This window comes from Athene cunicularia (assembly GCF_003259725.1).
Source record: "Athene cunicularia isolate RWA chromosome 15 unlocalized genomic scaffold, athCun1 chr15_part1, whole genome shotgun sequence".
Taxonomy (NCBI): Eukaryota; Metazoa; Chordata; class Aves; order Strigiformes; family Strigidae; genus Athene; species Athene cunicularia.
In genome coordinates, this window is record NW_020799121.1 from 3760 (window position 1) to 20631 (window position 16872).

General features: G+C 44.6%; 1 protein-coding gene across 3 annotated transcripts in view; it reads right to left on the minus strand.

The window, feature by feature from the left end:
- Window positions 1-1708: 1708 nt before the first annotated feature.
- Window positions 1709-16872, minus strand: part of MORC2 (MORC family CW-type zinc finger 2) — a 67343-nt gene continuing 52179 nt past the window's right edge. For all 3 annotated transcript variants that reach the window (XM_026859448.1, XM_026859449.1, XM_026859450.1), the window contains 14 exons: window positions 15771-15911; window positions 15077-15231; window positions 14806-14934; window positions 13376-13481; window positions 9267-9399; window positions 8836-8910; window positions 8337-8726; window positions 7803-7943; window positions 7656-7710; window positions 6733-6874; window positions 6198-6389; window positions 6009-6102; window positions 4559-4747; window positions 1709-3672 (listed from right to left, as the gene is read on the minus strand). In XM_026859448.1, the coding sequence (XP_026715249.1) occupies window positions 3604-3672; window positions 4559-4747; window positions 6009-6102; window positions 6198-6389; window positions 6733-6874; window positions 7656-7710; window positions 7803-7943; window positions 8337-8726; window positions 8836-8910; window positions 9267-9399; window positions 13376-13481; window positions 14806-14934; window positions 15077-15231; window positions 15771-15911 (2011 nt within the window). In that variant the 3' untranslated portion in view covers window positions 1709-3603. The remainder of the gene's footprint in view (window positions 3673-4558; window positions 4748-6008; window positions 6103-6197; window positions 6390-6732; window positions 6875-7655; window positions 7711-7802; window positions 7944-8336; window positions 8727-8835; window positions 8911-9266; window positions 9400-13375; window positions 13482-14805; window positions 14935-15076; window positions 15232-15770; window positions 15912-16872) is intronic.

The following is a 16872-nucleotide window of genomic DNA, read 5'->3' on the forward strand; positions in this document are numbered from 1 at the left end:
GTGGGCTGCAGCCCAGGTAGAAGAGGGAGGGGTCCAGGTTTGCACACTGAAGCCACAGGGCAGGGACCCCTGAGCATGGGGCCTGGTCTCCCAGAGGTCCCCATGGACCTGGTCTCTCATTTCACTGAAGTGTCAGGTGTCCTGATTCCCTCAGGCCTCCCAAGGGCTTTCTTGGAGCCTTCTCTCCAGTGCAGGTTTAGAGGAGGGGCTCGTGCTGTGTAGCTGCAGCTTTGCTGATGAGAAAGGGTATCACAAGATCATCCAAGAGCTGCCTGTCCGGTAACTTCCACAGAGGGGGCACTGGTCCATTGAGGTTGACCACTACGTATGGCCAGAACGCAGACCACAAATTCAGGTGCTGCTAAGAGGGATTTTAAGATAACTGGTACTCTCCTGAGTAGATAAAGAGAGCCTGGGGCCTGGAGACCAGACTGACTTTCTTTGCAGAGAAGTTTGATGAGTCTTTCGGGTAAGGAAGGGGCAGAGAAGACAAAGTGTGCCCCATCACATGAGAAAGAATAACCCTGTAAGGTAGCTGAAAGCAAGCAGCACGCCAAAGCCCAGCTAGTCCTTGCTACAGACTGCAGGAATGACATAAAAAAAAAAAAAAAGGCAATATTGATTTTCTTGCCATAAAAACCAACCCCAGATGCAATGCTGGTGATGTGGAGTTTCAAGCCTCCACGGAATGAACAGTCACGATGCCTGACCCTTCAAAGATGTGGAGGCAGGACTGTCCATCACACTGGAGAGGGACCGACTGCCACAAGCTCAGGTGTTCTTGTTCCTCTCTGCAAGAGAAACTGGGCAAATGTGTCCAAGGTGGAGGATCACCTCAGGTTCCAAGGCAGTGCTGGCACTCCAGTGGGTGAGAGGCCGAGGCAAATTGTCCCGGAACAATAATCATGAGATCCAAAAGCTAATGTTATTTTCCTGCCTCTTCATTAAATACATTAGCAACCTTACCAACAGAAATATGTATGCTATGAAGTATCTAGGTGACAGCTGTGGGAGGAATTTCCAAAATGGGTGACTCACAATGGGCATAAAGGAGGGACTCAAGGTGCTCTATAGAGGGGTTATGTTGTACAAAATGCAACTTCTGTACTTCTTAGTACTTCTGCTGTAAGAAACAGATGGAAGCTAAGAGGAAGACTGAGAGAACTGAGCACAGACATGGTTACCAAAAGGCTTAACCTCAGCATGCAGGTCTAACTGCCAAGGCTGCAGCAGCTAAGATATTTTCAACAGGCCGCTCTAACAGCCTCCAAAGCTGCTCGGTTAGTTACAAGGGAAGATTTTAAGAGCTCAACTGAAAAAGGCCCTGAACAATGTGATGCAGCTTTTGAGTACACCTTGCTTGGAGCATGTTTAGATGACCTCCAGTGGTCATTTTGTTCCTATGTTTTTTAAAGGCATTACAAAAATGAAATGTTATGCATAGGTCTACTTAACAAAGTTTAAAAAAAAAAAAAAAAATAAAATCAAATAGAAGCAGCTGCAGAGGACTACCAGGAAAGTTTTTAGAATGAAAAACTTTATTGGCACTTAGAAGTTCTTGGCTTGCTTTTCCGAGCAAGATGTAAGTTTAGAGAGGACGTATCGATTTTACTGATCAAAGTAACCCCAGGGAAGAAATGTAACTCAAACATACTTAGTACAAGATGAAGAAAATAAACGAAGTTAAAACTGGAAATGAGAAGTTTTCAGAGAACAGGAAAAAAGAGTAACACCACCTTCCTAGCAGGAGAGCAATAGCAGGGGATCAAACTGTGTCAGGAAGCTCAAAACATGTAAGAGCTATTTGTGCCACATTGGTGTGTTACAAATTGAATCTTGCAAGCAGCAGCCATCTCTAAACTGTATTTTAATGAAATTAGGTTCTTTAGAATTTCTGCTGGCCACTTGGAAAGGGCAAGGATTTCTTTTTTCACCTTGGTAAAAAACTCAAGCTCCTACAGAAAGATCAGCTTCATCTGAAGCACTGGTGTGCCATCACAATTAAAACCTCCAGTAAGGAAATCAAGAGCGGTGGAGCTTGCTCCTATGCTTAAGGAATGCTGCCCCTCTGTCCAGGAAGGTGTACAGGGGTCAGGGTGGATGCTCCTTACCTTCATTTATACTAGGATGTCCAAACCCAGACCCTGAATGAAAGCAGTCTGTCTCACTGTATGCTGTTACAAAGACCTGAAATTCAGCTAATAAGCAAAAGTCTCCCCTCTCTCCTGTGGTATGTAGAACTCGGGAGTTCTCCAGGACTATAAACCATTAGTGCTTAAGATTCTGTAAAACAGATGTTTAATTTGGCTTGATTTTTTTTTTTTAAAAAAAACATCTATTACACATTCAGCTGTCGAAAGAATCCCACTGGTCCGTTTCAGTTTATGTACCTGCAGGCAGGCACCTCTTGCTCATGCTGTGTTTTTTCAAACCACCAGGCTGTAGCAGATTTCAGTTTTCTGAGCACTGAGTTCATGGGAATCTTGTTCTAGCAGACCTGAGAAGCTGGCTAGCCAGCAAACTCAAACCGAATCACCTTGGCTACAAGTGATCTGCCAGGAACTGGTAGTGCAGCCTCCAGCTGGAAGGACGAGGGAAAGGCATTGTTCTTGCTGCTGACCCAGGGCCAGACATAACTCAGTGATGCAGGGCTCCAGAGGCTCCCAATTCCAGCACTCTAATGCATTTATCTGGAAGAGCAAGCTGATCAAAGCAACACAAACCTGAAGGAGTGACAACAGAACAGAGGGTCACTTTATTTTCAGCTGGTTGAGCAGTTCTTCTGCTGTTGCAATTATGTCAAAGAAACAGCAGCAAAAGTGTGCAAAGGTCACTGCTAGAAAAGAATCCGAACTCCAGCTTCCTCTGACGACCACAACCCACTGCGGGCAGCCTAGGAAGCCATCACCTTCTAAAATGATCCTCAGCCTCTGACCGTTAGCATGGTGACAATTTCACCTGCTCAGAGACCTCATATTTAGGAACCTCACTGCACTGGCAAGTGCCAATCCCCTACCCCCAAACCCCTCAAAACCACCGAGATTTCATCCCCTCCACTCACACAGGGACTGCATTTTGATCTCCTCTGTGTAGCTCAAATTCATGACTTGGCTTTCTCTAGCCCAAGTTCAGTATCTTCGAAGTCTTAGTCCCAACCTCCTCTTCCAGAACTCAAGGCTTATTGTTAAGTTGGTGCCAGGTTCTTAATTGAGACAACCTGCTAGGCAGGATATTCTGGTCTTCCAGGTTCAGCATATGAATATAACCTCAGATGCAAAAATGGTACTCACACTTTTACCTCACTAAAAACACACAGCAATCCTCCCATCATATCAGGCACAGTTCCCATTTCTTTAAAAAATAAATATTTATAAACAAAAGGAAGATATTCAGAGAACTACAATGTTAAAATTTTTCCTGCTAACAGCACAAATGTCTTTTTCATGTAAAGTCACAAGGACAAGTTGTACACCAACACGACGTAAGTACTGTCTAGAAACCCTCTCCTCATCAGATGTCACAGTCCTCCACAGCAGGAATCCACTTCTGCCATCGCAAGAAATTCGCTCCTCTGCACTTCTTTCGGGCTTGTACTGGGGCTGCTCAATCTCCTTTTGTGATTAAGTCCTCAATATATGCATCCAGTTCATCATCTGTGTTAATATCAATGTCCTGAAACCAAAGGCACAAGAAATACCACTGAAAAGTAACTCTTGAAAAACAGTGGAAGAACATGACACAGAGCAGCCTAGCATCCTCTGCAACACCTGTCCTGGTCAGCCTTTACACCCCAACTTCCAGCACTTTCCAGCTGTTGACATCTACTGTGAAACACCACTAGCTTTCCTTGTCAGAGCATGATGGACAACACCTGTCAGTACCCGATGATCAAACAATGCACTCAAGCAGTAGATCTACTATCTGCTGATCTGGGTCAAGTTAGGTGTTGGGGACTTTTTTAGCTTTAACACACATTTTCCTAACAGGGAGCAACTGCTTCCATCAGTTAAGACCACCCATTTTCCACTGGGTGGTCTTAATTTTATTTAAAGTAGCTTTTAAATTTAAAGTTTAATTATTTAAAGCTTTTATTTAAAGATAATTTGCTATTTTAATATTTAACAGTATAATAGATTTCACCATAAAAATATTGTTTAAAGGTTTGCATTTCTATACATGGGGTTCAGAATCCAACACCACCTTTCTGCTCAAGAATGGAGCAGAAATTCCCTGTAGAACACTGCCTATGCCCAGGGAAATTCTCCTGCAGCCCCACGTTTCATAGCAGAAAGCAGAAAACAAACTGAAGCTGTGCACTATGTACATACCATGAAAAATCCATCTGTGAAAATTAACACTCATCAGGACCCCCAAGACATGGATCCCAAAGGGTGGGCAGCAGCTGCTTCTGGTGGTGCAAACCTAGACTGCACCCAGCTGAGAGCGAGCTGAAGCCCAGTTAAATACTGGACTAAAACATGTCAAGTGCCTGTAGGGGCCTGGGTCAGGTTGCCACGCTTGGAGCAGCTCTGGTTTTGCACCCCCCTTCCTCACCCACCTCCTGCACTTTCTGCAGAAGGGCCACAATGTTAGTCCTCAGCTTCTGCAGTTTCTCCTCTGTTTCCTTCAGCTTTCTCTCTGAGATGCGGAGGTTTTCTTCACAGGCTTTGGCCCGGGCATCAGCGCGTGTCTGGTACGAATTGCACAGGTTCTGCAGACCTACCTCATACTGTTTGAAATATTCTTTCTGTAGAAGACAAAACACAACAGATGACATGTTAAGAAGCAGCACTGAGCGTCAAGAAAACCCCAGCACCCACAGCTAGTAGAAGAGTCCAGATACTAGCACTCCACAACTGAACACACCCACCTAACCCCCTGCCCCAGCATGCCCTCCCCATCGTCGCTGCCATGATGACATTTACATTTCTGATTTGCCTACTACAGGCAGCACAAAGATCACATAGGTTTTCACATTCCTCAAAGACCAGAACTGCAGTAAAAGCTGCCTGAATTCAGATTAAAGATACACTGTGTTTTAAAAAGCCTAAAACCACAGTTATGCTGTAGAAAGGTCTGACAGCCTCTGCAAGCCGTGAGTTTCCTTAGCATAGACCACCCAGACAGCACAGCTTATTACTGCGAGGTGGGAACAAAAAAACACTTGCAGAAAACTCCAGACAAGACCAACACGTCCTGCAGAAGCAGCAGGACTGGTAACTCAAGCAGATGCTTGAATTAACAGAGACAAAAGAGGAAGGCACAAGAGGATTGCCAATATATACACTGTGAGTGAGGGAGCAGGGCACTCTGAAGACTACCAAATAAACTGTCTTTTGTCATTTGGTCATCCATTGATGACAAAGTCCTGAAAAGATCTCCCTTTGTGGTATGTCAGCAAAGAGAGAAGTCAGAGAAGCCAGTACTGTTTCTCCACGTTTCAGCCTGCACTGGACCTTCCAATAACAGCATTCAGATACTGGTGCAGGCTTAGCCACATCTGTTCCTTGCTCAGATAAATGGAGGCCACACCAAAAGCCTTAAGACGAACAGCTGACTTGTAGGCAGTCAGTCTGCTCACCTGGAAAAGCGTGAAGGGGGTCGGCTTCCGTGTTCTCTCCCATTTTTAAGATTGCCTCTGCATAAGTTAGATTTATAAGGCCAGGGGCAGAACGAACAGGTATGCCTACATCCTACTTCTACAATCTCTAACCTGGCCTCTCTTTTTCAAAAGCTTAACAGCAATGTACAAGTTAGGATAGTAGCAGTCAACAGCTTTCCCACACAGATATATGGTAATTAAAAAAACCATCAGACACAACTGTCAGAAGATCTAAAGCATGTTTCAGAGGCTTTTGTTCTTTTTCTCAGCTACTTTAGTCTGCTAAGGATCCAAATAACCTTCTGCAGAGTGAGATCTTGCATCAACAGGATGCAAACTTGCCATAAGAATAGAATGTGTGTGACAAAAAACCCTAAACTTACTTTTCTAGAAATACTGAACTCACCAAGGGAAACACCAACAACCCTTCCGAGCTCATGGAACTCAGCTCCTTCTTGGAGATAGGAAAATCTGGAGGTAAGAAGTACCGCAAACAATTTCTAAGCAGGAAAGAAAAACACAAAGCCAGAATTGGGAGTTTAAAAGACTAAAGCAATCAGACTGCAGCAGCTCACAATAACTGCAATGAACCCACCGAAGGATGTGGGCTAGTAAGTTTATGGTTTCTTGGCTGCTGCTGGGACCTGTGGTGTCTGGTTCAATTCTGACACAGTCTGAGGTAGAAGGTTCAGCCACAACAACCTCCTCTTTCTGCTGTGTATCTGGAGTCTGGTACTCAGGAGAGGGAGGCTTCATCAACCTCACATCCTCACTGCCCTTCTCCACCCTGAAAAAAAAAAAAAAAGTTACAGGAAAGTCAAGTATCTTTTTCTACATTGGTTATACCTGAAACACCACTAACTGCTTCATCAGAACCTGTACCCATCTGTCACTCTAAGACCTCTACAGTACCCAACAGCTGCCTCCGCAGGAACATCCCATCAAAGCTGCTGGCAGACTATGGACTCTGTCGTGCCCACTCCTTAAGAAGCAGCTGGACAGTCCTGAGCACACACATACTCCCTGACAGGACAGCAACATTTTTCTCTTCAGTATCTATGAAAGTAAAATGGGGTCTTCCTCCTGAAAGCAAAACAAGCCTCCAAAATCCAGTAGCTAGAGATAGTTACCAGCGATCCCTTGGTGTGGTATCTGTAGGAACATAATCAAACTTCACCTTCCAGCGCACTGCATGCTTGCCCATTTTCACAGCTGTGACACGGCCTGTGAACCACTCCTTGTTCACACGCACTTCCACATGCAGCCCTTTATCTGCAAGGAGGACGACAGCAAAGATGTTAGCAAACATTCAGATGCTGGAGAGGACATTCTGCATGAGCTCCAGACAAGACAGCCACCCTCAGTGCAGGGCAAACCTAAACCTGTGACAGTCCCTTCAAATGGTACATAAACCATAGAACCACCACTGTCACACAGTTCAACTCCTACTTAGAAAAACACTCAGATGCAAGGAAATGATATGGCATTTTCAGAAAGAAGGTTTCTCCTGTAATCTGGGCTGTTCATCACAGGCTTTCCAGGCTCATGTTGGCCACCAGGACAATCTGCCACGTCTTCCTAGCGGGTCACTTTCCAGACAGCCCCTTGGGCTGAAGAAATGCCTTGCTCTGGCAGAAGCTGCAGTGCCATCCTGGCTACTGTCTTTCCCAGAGCTATGTCAGCCCCTCTCCTCTCACAGCAGTGCAGCAGGTCTAGACACAGCACTGGTGGCTCTATGATCCAATCAGTCAGGAGGGGTGAGCACGACATCAGACCACATCACACAGCCAAGCATCACACCGTTAACGTGATGCAGCCCTCAGATTACAGATCCTCCCACACCACAGTTGCCTCTTGTCTCGTCAAGGGGTTCCTGGCCAAACTGTATCATGCAAGTTAGAGTCATCTCAGGGTTTGGAACCCAAATTTACACTAATTCTTATTTTAAAAAGCTCACTAATGAAACCACACGTTTAACCAGTGAGTCTAGTCCTGCAACAGTTCTTTACCACTGTGTTAGATCCCAGAAGCAGTTCAAGGGTTCATTTCTCACCTTTCTGAGCTTTCTTCAGTTCTGCCAGCTCTTCTTCCCCAGCACTGTCTGTGAGCTGTGGGAGAGAGAACTCAGATTAGCTGCCTCCCACCAAGATTATGAACACTTGACAAATACCTCGTGCTGAGGAAACCAGTACACTCTCACCTCTACCACCACCTCACTGGAATCCCTCTTCTCTTCTTTCACTGCCACAAATTTGCCCCGTTTTGTCTTCTCCTTGTGTTCCCCCTCCTCCTCAGACCCGTCCTCTGTGGTGTTCAAGACCCTCTTCCGAGTGGTGGAGGTCTGTAGGAAGCAAACAAGCTCTAGCTATAATTCCAGCATGCTACCAACCAAAATCTTCTTTTAGCCAAGTTAAAAAAAAAGTTCAGCATCCACTATTTCATTTGATAGTTAATTAGCTTTTCCAGAAGGTTTTAGCAGGTGCTACATGATCATACAAGTGCTCACCCTGCCACTCCACATTCTCTTTTTTTCATGGTAAAACAGTCTGGTCTAACAGGAAAGAGATGAAACAAGTCTTCACAAGGGTGTAGTACAGCACCCTAACCCGAGAGTGAAATAAAAGTTACCTTGTTCTGTACAGGAACTACAGTGCAAATCCCATGCAACACAGCAAGACAGGCTATACAGAACAGTAGGTAAGGAGCTGACAGCTTTCATCCCATCAAGTCTCACCTGTGAGCATTTGACAGCTGCAGATTTCTTTAGTGCTGGCACCTTGGTAGTTTTTGGACTGGGTGTCTCACGTGAGCTTTTGGGGTTCTGCAGGACAGCAGAGGGTGGCTTTGTTGTTGTACCTGGTTTGGCAAGAGTTTTTAAAGCACTGTTAGACTTTCCAGCTGTCACAGTGTGCTGGTGTGTCCTGGAAGTGCTGGCCTCCTCCTTGGAGAGCATGCTTGCCAGTTTGGGAGTGCTGACATTTGGCCAAGCTGTAGAGGTCTTTTTCAGTTGACTGATGGACTTGGAAAGAGGCATAGGCTGTGGTGGTCTGCTGGGAGCATTCTTGATTACATCAGGTAAAGGAGGAGATCGTGGGCGCTGAGGTCGGGTCTGTGACTGAGTGTTCTGAAACAAATGAGGGTACAGAGAAAGGACAGAGGAGTTGGGCACTGCTTTTCAGAGCAGCTAAGGATAGCATGGAAGCGTACAAAGCCTACAGTGGTATCCCATTTACCTCCCCTGCAGGCCGTGTGGTCACTTCCAAAGGCAGTTTCTTCAAGTCAGCTTGAGATCGAATTGGAGTGGTTTTCTATTTAAACAAAAGAAACAAAACCAAAAAAATCAGAAAGGCCATCTTTAAAAGCTGTCAGAGCCTGCCTGAACCCAGCCCAGCAGTTTTCCAATTTAAAATAAACAGTTATAAGGCGTGTTCTGTGTCCTTCAAGAGACATCCCTTCATTTGAACACCAGCAGTCATTCCCATTTTCCTAGCAGAGAAATGAAGTGCAAGCTGAGATGCTTTTCTGGTATTAAAACAACCCCCAACCCATGAAGGAGCACAGGTGACATGAGAGGCCAAGACAGACACGGCTCAACATCATCCATCCATCTGCACTAAGAGGTCCCTCAAGCCTACTGTGCTTAGCTGGAGACCTCCAGATTCACCTGCAGAGCTTCCAGTTTTTCCTGCTGCTGGCGGATCTTCTCTGTCAGTTGTTTCTGCTTTTCCTCTTGTGATTTCAAGTCTTTCTTCAGAGTTCCCAGTGGTACCTTCTGCTTCTGCTCTGCAGCTTCACATCTAGCACAAAGGGAATGCAAGACAACCTCAGCAACAACAGCAGAATCTGCACTGTCTCACACAGCACTGTCCCCATATCCCATCCCAAATTCAGCAGTAAAACCACTTTCCTTTCTGCAGTATCCACAGCCTCAAAAACAGTGGTTTTCTTCTTGGGAAACACATATATGATTTAAGGATCAAAAACATAGTTGTTAAAAAAAAAAAAGCCATTTACACTGGGAATTATCAACTCAGAGCTCAGGAGCTAAACAAAGCTTAGGAATAGGTGCGTCTGGTTTTCTATACTGTTTCTGTACTCTGGAGTTCTACAGCAATTTTCCTTCCTACCAACTTATGTCTTCATATCAATTGATCTTTTCATAGGCTTCCTTTCCATTTAGAAAGAAAAGCTTATTACCAGTAACCCGTGATTAAGACACTGTTTACACAAGCCTTCCAACAGATGTGCTTCGCCTTGCTGCCCGAAGCCACAAAGTGTTCCTTTGCAATATCCCTTAACTATTTGCTCTTCCCATCCTGTTCAGCTTATGGCCTACAAAACAGTGGCGAGTATCCTACTCCCTCAGGTTCTCTCAGATGTGGGATCCTGGAAAGGTCCTTGAGAGAGGAGGAAAATGCAGGTAGGAAATACATGTAAGTGGACTGGCATCACCTTTAAACTTCTGGGTGAGCAGCTGGCCATCAGGAGCATTGCCAGAGAAAGAAGAGGGGACTGAGAGGTTCCAAGGATCATCTCCTGTCACAGAACTGAGTCATGGACTGACACACACAGGATCAACCTGGGCAAAGGGCAAAGTCATGTAGGGATGATGTGAGACAGGAGGAAAGCAGCAGTACCAAGACAACTCTTGCACAACACAAGAGATCCAGCTGACTCCTCCACTGCCTTGGAGTCAAGCTAATAAAAACTTCCTGCAAGTGTGGGTCTTACAGACAAAGGGAAGACCCTACTCTTGCTGTGGATCACACAGAGCTCCAAGAGGCTGATGAGAGATGATTTTACCAGTATCTCTGACCCTAAACCTGCTAACTGATGGGATATCCCCTAGTCTGTGACACACACACTGTGATCAGCTTTGTCAGTGAAAAGGAGCACAAACAGCAGTTTCTCCATCAGCCTCTTAGCTGAAGCACTGCAGCGTTGTTTTTTCAGAGCCATTACTTCCTTAGCTAAGAAAGCACCTGTCATCACTGCAAAATAACTGCCTGACACCAAAGCTGCAATTCCCAAAGATAAAGCTGAAAGTGGCACCATATACAAGTTTCCCAGCAGAGAAATGCCATCTCCCCTGCCGTTGCATGGACTGAGGCTGAAAACATTGTTAAGCTGTATCTTACAGCACTAGAAAGTATGACAGCACCCATTAATTCTGCTGACAGGAAAAAATTAAGATTACATATGACATTCAAAACCACAGATTGCATCACTAGAGGCAGCAAGTCAGAAAAAAGGAATTATCTTTGTAGTAAGAATAGTCTGCAACTCAGCACCAAGTCTTTGGTGACGCACAAGGAGCTTTGAGCCAGACAGTCATCTTCAGCTGGTGTTTCAGCCATGAATCCAAACACCATTTAGGACCCAGCTGCATTTTAGGTAGAAAAAGGGAGAGTAAGCCTGACACCGAAGTGTGACATTGCCTCTGTGACAAGGTGAGAGATGGTGCCACTTAGTGCTGACCCCAGCATAGACCATGACATCAAAAATGGTGACTGCTTTACATGACAGAGATGGAGAAGAGCATTCAGCTCCTGTGATCTGGGACTACATGCCACCAGCAGAAACTGAGGTGTAGGTGGACAAGTCAGAAGGGTGGGGAACAACTCAGTGCCAAAGCGAACACAGTGCAGGCAGACAATGCCAAGGCAGCCAAAACCACCACACGGTCTTCTGATGCCAGGAGAGAGTCTGAACATCAACTCTGACAGTGCTTCCTCTTCAACCTGGCTGGATGAAATTCTGCACAGACCCTCATGACACACAAGCTTGAGGCACCCCACCCATGGTGGCAACATCAACGTTTCCCAGATCCTCCCTCCTCCCTCAGACAGTACAAATACCTGAAATGGCACAGCTGGTACATGGGCAAGACACAGAGGTGAAGGTGTCCAAACCCATGGCACAAAGACACAAGCAAGAAACATCAGGCAGTAGAGCACTTGGAAGGGAAGTTCAGAAGTGCAGTGACTGCAAGGAAGCCCTGCTTCTACTAGCACCAAGTAAGCCAGAGGAGTGCTAGTGCAGCTTCTGTAGAAAACCTTCTGACTTGTGTAAAAGGACACAACCATACTCACTGTTGGAAAGTGCACCTGAGCCTATTCAATCCAAAAATATTCTAGAGTTATTTATCTTCCCAGAGCCAGACTCCTAGATCCCTTCCAAAGCAGCTGAAATGACCAGAAGTTTGGATCACCTGCCCAAAGAACCTCACCTGCCCCTTGCCAGCAACACATCCCTAGCCTTGCTACTGCTTCCACCTGGGGGGCTAGAGGTGTGACAGCCTCTTCTCAGGCTTGCAGATCCAGCCCTGCCCCTGCAGTTTAGCCTCAGCACAACCAGACTCTTCTTAGCTCCACACCAGGGCACAAATACATGGAGCAACAGGGAAGTTAGCAGTGGTATTCTACCAATGACAGGTGCCAAAAGAAGCCAGAAAATCAGTACTTCCCAAATATCAACACAAACACTTCTTTGTAGCCTTTTCAGACACAGAAGTTAAAATTTTTATTCCAATTAAAAGTTACCACCTGGATTGATTTCCTTTGTCTTTAAGGACTGAGCCAAGGCACCTGATTTACAGCTGAGCAGCTTCCTTCATGATACAAAGACAAGAATTAGCTTTTAAGCAGTGTCTCTCTCCACAGAGAAGCAACAGCCTAGAGCACTAATTTTCCTCATTCAACTAAATACTAGATTCTACCTAAATTTTATAACTGTGAAACTAATCGATGTGTTGCTTGCTCAAGTGTATAAGATGCCGTTCTTGAGCTCACTGCAACTTGCTGGTGTTGCTGCAGTTTGTGTGTCTAATGAGTTGGAGCTATAGCAGCAATAAAGACAACTGCAAAGACCCCACTGAACATGTATCCCTGGCAGCCTGTGCTTATGACTAGTCTTTAATTGCTGTCTATGCTACCTACATTAAAATTAACATGCATAAACTAAGGCTACAATCCTATTTCCAGTGGCAGGGCAGAAAAACCATAAAGGAACTTATTCTCACCAAACCACTGGTTGAGGTCAGAGGGGCCTCTGAAGGTTGTCTGGTCCAAACCCCCGCTCAGGCAGGGCTATGGAACTGGTTGCCCAGGACCATGTTTTCAAGTATCTCCAAGGATGGAGACTGCGCAGCCTCCCTGGAGAACATCTGCCAGGGTGTGGTTACCTCACAGGGGAAAAATGTTTCCTGATGTTCAGAGGAAACCTCCTGTGCTCCAGTTTATGCCCATGGCCTCTGGTCCTGCCCCTGGGTACCAATGAGAAGAGCCAGGCTCTGGCTCTGTACTCTTTGCAGCCTGCCTTCAGGTATTTCTATACATTGATGAGATCCTCTTGAGCCTTCTCTGCTCCAGGCTGAATAGCATATACTGGTACCTGGGTTGTTCCTCCCCAGGGGCAGGACTTTGTGCTTCTGTTTGAACCCATGAGGTTCCTGCCAGCCCATTTCTCCAGCTTGTTCAGGTCCCTCTGGATGGATGCACAACTCTGGTGTGTCAGCTACTCCTCCCAGTTTGGTATCATCTACAGACCTGCTGAGGGTGCACCCCGCAATCTGTACATTGCACAAATGCCCACCAACATGTCAGCTCCAAATATGTACATCATCAGTATTTTTTCCACAAACTATGAGCACATCTTAAAGGTACAGAATTACTGCCTATCCCTCCAACTGTTCTTTGAGAACAGATGATCAGGAAAAAAAAAAGTGCAGATAAGGCACACTGCAGAAAAGTCTTTATATTAACTGATGCTTACCTGTCTTGTTCAGGATCAGGGTTCATAGAGCATACCCAGCTATCAGGGTAGTTCTTCTCCACTGAACTCAGCTGGAATGGGAGAGTCCGCCACTTCAGACATACATCTGTTCAACAAACACTTTGCAAGTCAGAAATATACAGTCTGAGCACAAAATAATTTTTTTTATAGCACTTCTGAAGCCCATTTAACACCCAAGGACCACACCAATTTCCAAAGTATATCCAACAACAGTGAGACTAGTGGCAAAAAAAAAAAAGCGAGACAGTCACAGGATATACTGAGTCAATTCTTGCTTTGTGCTCACAAAATGTTTGGAGGAATACCTCGAATCTTGTACAAGGCATCCATAACAAGAATCTCATGAAGCCTGGCATCAACTAAACTAGAGGACCTCACGCTCACTGCTGCAAAGACAATACGTACAAACCAAACTAAAGAGCCAGTCCTGAAATCACTGCTCATCTCAGAAGTAAGGCTGTCTCTTACTGATATCAACACAAAACAAGTCAGAGATTTATCCATTAAAAAAAAAAAAGTTATAATAATCTAATAAATTTTAGATGAACCAAGAAGACAGATTTGGGTTCCAGAGCATTGCTGGCCTACCAGGAAATCAACAGCTAAAAAAAGAAGTTTTTCCACAAAAATACAAACATTCTTAAATCAGGCTCTGGAAGGATGTCAACAGCAGAGGACAAGAAGAATGACAGGAAAGCCCCTCCTCTTTGTGAGGAACTTGGAAAGGACTGAGAAAACTGATGAGGCAGGAGGGCCTAACAAAGTAATTCCACAAAACTGGCCTCACATTCTTTGTTACATCCTTATCCCCAAGTCCTGTGGGGAAAATTAGGTTGAGAGCATTGTGTCCCTCTAAGAGGCAAAGTTGTGTTAAAATCTCCCTTACTCCAGTAAGGGCTTAGCCAGAGGGGTTTAGAGGTGCACAGAAGAAAACTTGCATTGAATTTGAAAGTCGACTGTAAATAGTTCCCTTTTGTGCTCACACCTAGCAGCAGTTAGCAGGACAGCACATCAGAATACAAATTACTTGGCCACTTTACACTGCCTATGGGGAAGTTTCAGATTAATGTTGAGATGGGTGGCTTTGGCCAGTTTTAGCTCACATGACATTTCTCAGCCTACACTCAACACTGCTACTGGCCACACCTACCCCATTCTGTAAGGGCACCTGAAGATCATCACAGCTGGTAAACTGTGCAGGACAGGAACCTTACGTCAAGATGTCTAAATGCACCATCAAGTGCAGACAAAGGCATCTCACAGAAAGAGACAAGCTCTAGAAGGGGATAATGATAGCAAGTTCATCTCAAATCTCCTAGCCATTTAGCTGCTCGCCAACAGCAGGCAGGAGTCCCTCCCCGCTTCCCCAGGGAGGGTCAGCATCCTAATCCCAGCCTGCTCAGACGCACCACACTGAATCGTAGTGGGGATCTCCATGGCTCTCCGGCGTTTGTAGCGCAGTTCACTAGATGGAGGCTGGTTCCAGTTTGCTGACAAATAACCAAATTCATCCCAGAACTTGATAATACCTCTCTGGGCTGGAAAACAAACAAGCCCCCGCTCAGTACAGAGCCATTACCACAAAAGTCACCACCTGCACTCTTGGCTGCCCTTCCCCTTTGCTGACTTCCAGCCACCGGTTTCCCCTTCCAGACCCTGGTAATCATGCAGCTTCATTACCTATAGCAACATCCTTCCAATACTGAGCCAAATGTTCTCCCATGGCCTTCAGCAAGTGTCGATACTCTTTGGCATCAGCAAAGTCTTGTTTATTATGGGTTGGCTCCAGCACCAAATAGGGCACATCCACCACACCTACCACTCCACCACATGCCCTAGAAGTGGGACACACAGTCACAAACACCATTAAACTACCAGGTCGTTGTTCAGAGAAACAATATTGAAATAGCAGGTTACACACACACACACTCAATTACCAACTCATTCCTCCAGCAGTACCAGTTTTAATTTATCAGCTTTCTAAATCAGACTTGAGCTAGCATGCAAAAAGCAAGGTGGGCTCAAATATCTGTACTTGCTTTCATGACCCATTCTCCCTGTACCTAGAATGAGGCAGTATTGATACCAGCATTCATCAGCCCCAAATGCCAGCACTGAGAATGAAAGCCTCATACTGCAGCAGGTATGACGAACATCTGTGTAGAGAACTCTTTTATTAAGAAACCAGGAAAATATCTGGCAATAAGTTAAATATAATTTATTTGTCGAGTCCAAACTAAAGGCTGACAAAATGAGTAAGCCTTACGCTTGTGAAGAATGATTAATGCAGAACAAGGTTATTGCACAGCTGAAGTTGTAAGTAGGAACATGCCAGACAAGCAAAAAAATTGCTGAAAAATCTCCAAGAACTCACATGCCACCCTCCAGCTGCGGGCCCACCTTCTCATACATCTTTATCAGTCGACTGCAGTTATAAATGAACATGCCATCTAATTCACGCTCCTCAATATTCACACCAAAGATAAAATTCAATTCTTTGGGTTCTTTCAGTGCCCTGTAAGAGAATGAAATAGAGTCTCACAGATGTTGGAATTAAAACTCATTATTTTCTGTCATTAGACAGACAGTATGGAAATCCAGCACCATTGAGTATTATGGGTTTACTGACATCTGTCCTGTAGTCTGCGTTTCTAAAAACACAAAGAATTTGTTGAATGTGCATTACGAGTACATGCGAACAGAATAAAAAAACTTTGTAGTACATACACCAATTTAGGCTGGACAGTATCTGTTCAGATTATTTATTCATTTGGATATGTGTTCTTCTGGAATGGATTCTGTTTTTTACTTCAGATGGTCTTGTTCAAAAAAAACTAGTTAACTAGTTTTATGAAAGTACTGTTAGGTACAGACTGCTCCTCTCCAATGCTATTTCATTTTTTATTTTCTGTATGTAGATCTCTATGCTAGATAAAACATGGAAATTAAGATTTTGATACAAAACTACAGTTAAATATTCCAATTCTGGGAAAGTTCTCATAATTACAAGTTTTACAATGCTACTACTACAAGTTTGAAATCTGGAAGATACAACACACAACCCAAACACAGCTTTTTTTTTTGTCTGGAAATAAACAGTATAGCATTTTTTAATTATTTTTGCTTTATTTATGCAGTAGATGACTTCAAAAGTTGGTCTCAAGTATGTTTATGAGCACATATGGATTTCTGAGTCTGAATCTTTGATTATCAGAACTGTGATGCAGAAAGTCTCAAGAGGTTCTGTTCTCTTTCCATTATAAATCAAACAAAATCCCTGTGTCTCACAAACAGAACTACTGCTCTTGAACAGACTAAATTAAGTAGTTTCTACAGCTTCCATCAAATCCATGCTGAGGATTTTTCATAATGAAAACCCTCAGTTTCAGGATGAAAGTATCAAATGTGAGGTCCAAACTTAACTATTGTCCTACCCACCCCTCTAATTTCTGACGTCCCTTAATTTCCCTCCCCCC